Source organism: Apium graveolens, chromosome 6, assembly GCF_009905375.1.
Source record: "Apium graveolens cultivar Ventura chromosome 6, ASM990537v1, whole genome shotgun sequence".
NCBI classification, from domain to species: Eukaryota; Viridiplantae; Streptophyta; class Magnoliopsida; order Apiales; family Apiaceae; genus Apium; species Apium graveolens.
The window spans coordinates 287,727,788-287,731,344 of NC_133652.1; the positions used below are offsets into that span (position 1 = coordinate 287,727,788).

The following is a 3,557-nucleotide window of genomic DNA, read 5'->3' on the forward strand; positions in this document are numbered from 1 at the left end:
TAAATAGTAGGAAACATATTGACTGGAAACTACTTAAAGACTTATTCAAACTTGTGACTAACTATTTCATTCCCTCCCTTAAACTAAACTGTATGTCATAGATACATTTAGTTTACTACAGGGGCTTCACAAACTCCTAGTCACTCTCTCATTTTCTGGAAAGACTCCAACTTTAACGGCTTAGTTAAAACATCAGCAACTTGATCATTTGTACCACAGTGAACCAACTCAAAAATTCCAATATTTTCCGGATCACGCAGAAAATGAAAAGGCACCTCAATATGCTTACTCCTAGCATGGAAAACTGGATTTCTGGTCAGCTGTATAGTTGATAGTTCTTTCATCTCCTTGATAACCGAGTGTAGGTAAAATTCTTTTCATCCATATTGCTTGAGTTGAACATGCTGCAGCAGCCACAAATTCTGCTTCAGTTGTACTTAAAGTATCAATGTGGTGCTTTTGTGAAGACCAAGCTACTGCAGCTGAACTTAAAATAAAAACATAGCCCGAGGTGCTTTTCTCATCTTTAATATCCCAAGCATAATCACTATCGGTGTATCCAATCAGCTCGTTATTTCCATTCTTCTTATTAAATAACCCAAAATCAGAAGTTCCTTGCAGATAGCTTAAAACTCTTTTGGCAACCAACAAATGAAGCTCTGTTGGTCTCGACATATATCTACTGAGCAAACGAACTACAAACACAATATATGGCCTTGTGTTTGTGATATACATCATGTTACCCACCAGTTTCCTATAACAAGTTCCATCAACCACCACTTCATTTTCATCTGGAAAAAGTTTGCAACCTGGAACAATTGGATTCTGGACAGGATTGCAGTGCTCCATACCAAACTTCTTCAAGACATTTAGCGTATATTTTCTTTGATTAATAAATATCCCTTCACTAAGTTGTGAAACCTCAACACCAAGAAATAATCTTATTTTGCTGAGGTCTGGTATGTCGAATTCATTCATCATTGATTGCTTAAACTCAGCAACCATATCTTTATCATCTCCCCCGTATGTTAAATCATCAACATAAACACTAACAACCAGAAGATTACCTTATCCGTTAGTCTTAGTGAAGAGTGTTAGCTCGCTATTGCATTCCTCAAAACCTTCTTTCACAAAATAAGATTCCAGACGTTCAAACCATGTTCTTGATGACTGCCTGAGTCCATATAAAGCCTTAATAAGTTTGTAGACTTTGTGCATTACATTTTTCACCTCATAACCTCTTGGCTGCTCAACGTAAACATCCTCCTTCAAATTTTCGTGAAGAAAAGCTGATTTGACTTCAAGTTGATATATATCCCATCCTCTTTGTGTAGCAAAAGCAAGAATCATTCGAACTGTATCCATATGTGACAAAGGTTCATACACCTCTTCATAGTCGATCCCATACTCCTGTGCATACCCTTTAGCAACCAAGCGAGCTTTGTATCGTTCTACCTCACCCTTCTCATTTAACTTCGTCTTGTAAACCCATTTGAACCCAATCATTTTCGCACCTGCTGGAAGGTCCGTCAAGTACCAGGTGTTGTTCTTTTTAATAGATTTTATTTCTCGATCCATGGTTTCCTTCCATTTTTCATCAGCTGCTGCTTCTTCGTAGCTTGTGGGATCTTTGTACAGAAAGTGCCCAATTAACCTCGACATCCACATCAGAAATCTCTTCTCCAGAAGCATAATCTTGCATTCATACAGGAGTTTTTATAACTCTTATGCTTGATCGTACACCTGAACTTTCTGGATTCATAACTCTTATACTTAATCGTACACCTGAACTTTCTGGATTCCTATGAGTTTCTTCAGTGATTTTGTTAGCACCTGAACTATTGTCCCCTTGTTCATTTTCATTGACACCTGAACTATTCTCCCCTGGTTCATATGTTGTAACAATGATATTACTATGAGAACTACACTACTTTTATTGATAACTGAATGAGGGATATATATCCTTACAAGCATAAACAAACTGCAACTAACGTGACACAATCGTGCCTACAAAATAGATAACAAACTAAACACTACTATCCCTAAATAGTAGGAAACACATTGACCGGAAACTACTTAAAGACTTATTCAAACTTGTGACTAACTATTTCACCTTTGCCTTTGGTTTATGACATATATTCCTTCACGGTTTTAGGCATACACCGATAACACATTTTTTCATCAAGTAGTACAGGTTCCACTTTCCAGCAACCTTTAAAGTTTAAATCTTTTCATATAATGTATCTTCACTTAAATATGCTTTGCTATTACAAAGATGTGTTTAACGAATAAGTTTAGGACCCTTTGGGTTATGTATTTGTTTACTTATGTAATTTTGCATTAACCTTTCCCCTATTATTTCATTATTGTTATTTTAAGGGTATAACCTACTTTTTTGATAACTTAAATTAGTCAATACCATAATTCTATAGGATTGGTGCATTATACAAATTTTTTGTTTGGATAAAAAAAATTTATAGTTACAATTCATCTCAAATTTAAATTTTTTTAAAGAAAAATCATCATTCAAAAACTTGGTAAACACTATTAAATATAAATCATCAATCAAATGTAATTTTATTTGAAAAACATTGTCTAATAATAAATATGCCTTAAATGAATATTTTACCATACAATGAAACATCTCTTCCACACCTAAATATAACAAAACAACACAAGTGTTAAAAAATAATGCCCCACATACAAATAAACATAAAATTAAAACAATTTATTATAGTATAAAACAAATATTTAACTAACGGTTTGTTGTTCATAATACTAAAATAACAACAGTTAAAATTATGGTTAATTATCTTTAACTTTATGTACTTTTTTATTTTTTATTTTTATGCTTACCCTCAAAATGTAATAATAGCTTCAAGAATTTGAACTTAATTAGCAACAATTATCTTAATAAAAATAAATATAAGTAACAATTCACAAATCATTAATAATCGGGTTAAAGTTGTATCATTTTTTTAAAAATATAGAAATTTGATAATATTTTTACTTTTATATTTTTAAAATTTTTAAAAGTAACTAATATAACCGGTGTAGGTGTTAAAAATTTCTATATGAACATATCCTTTACAAACACACTAAAAACATAATTAAAAATATAAATATTAACTTGTGTTCCAAATCTATTTTAAAACAGTTTTATAAATAAAAATAAATTAAAGAACAAAACAAATATTAATAAAATTTATTTATCTAAATTAACTCTACTATATAATAAAATAAAACATCATTTCATAAATCAAATGTAATTTTATTTCAACAACATTGTCTAATATTAAATATGTATTAAATGAATATTTTACCATATAATGAAACTTCCGTTCCATACCTCACTATAATAAAACAACACAAGATATCATAGTCAATTGAAGTGTTAAAAAATAATGCCCCACATACAAATAAACTTAAAATTAAAACAATTTATTACAGTATAAAAAAATATTTAACTAACATTTTGTTGTTCATTAATACTAAAATAATAATAGTTAAAATTATAGTTAATTATCTTTAACTTTATGTTTTTTTTTTATTTTTAT

The 3,557-nt window shown here is 30.4% G+C and overlaps 1 protein-coding gene across 1 annotated transcript; it reads right to left on the bottom strand.

The window, feature by feature from the left end:
• Positions 1 to 291: 291 nt before the first annotated feature.
• LOC141666173 (secreted RxLR effector protein 161-like) lies at positions 292 to 1,005 on the bottom strand. Its single transcript, XM_074472168.1, has one exon. It carries the CDS (start codon positions 1,003 to 1,005, stop codon positions 292 to 294), a length of 714 nt encoding a protein of 237 aa, XP_074328269.1.
• Between the last annotated feature and the right edge of the window lie 2,552 nt (positions 1,006 to 3,557).

Excerpts from the sequence above, each read along its gene's own strand:
- LOC141666173 (XM_074472168.1), bottom strand. The coding sequence starts at position 1,005 with ATGGTTGCTGAGTTTAAGCAATCAATGATGAATGAATTCGACATACCA.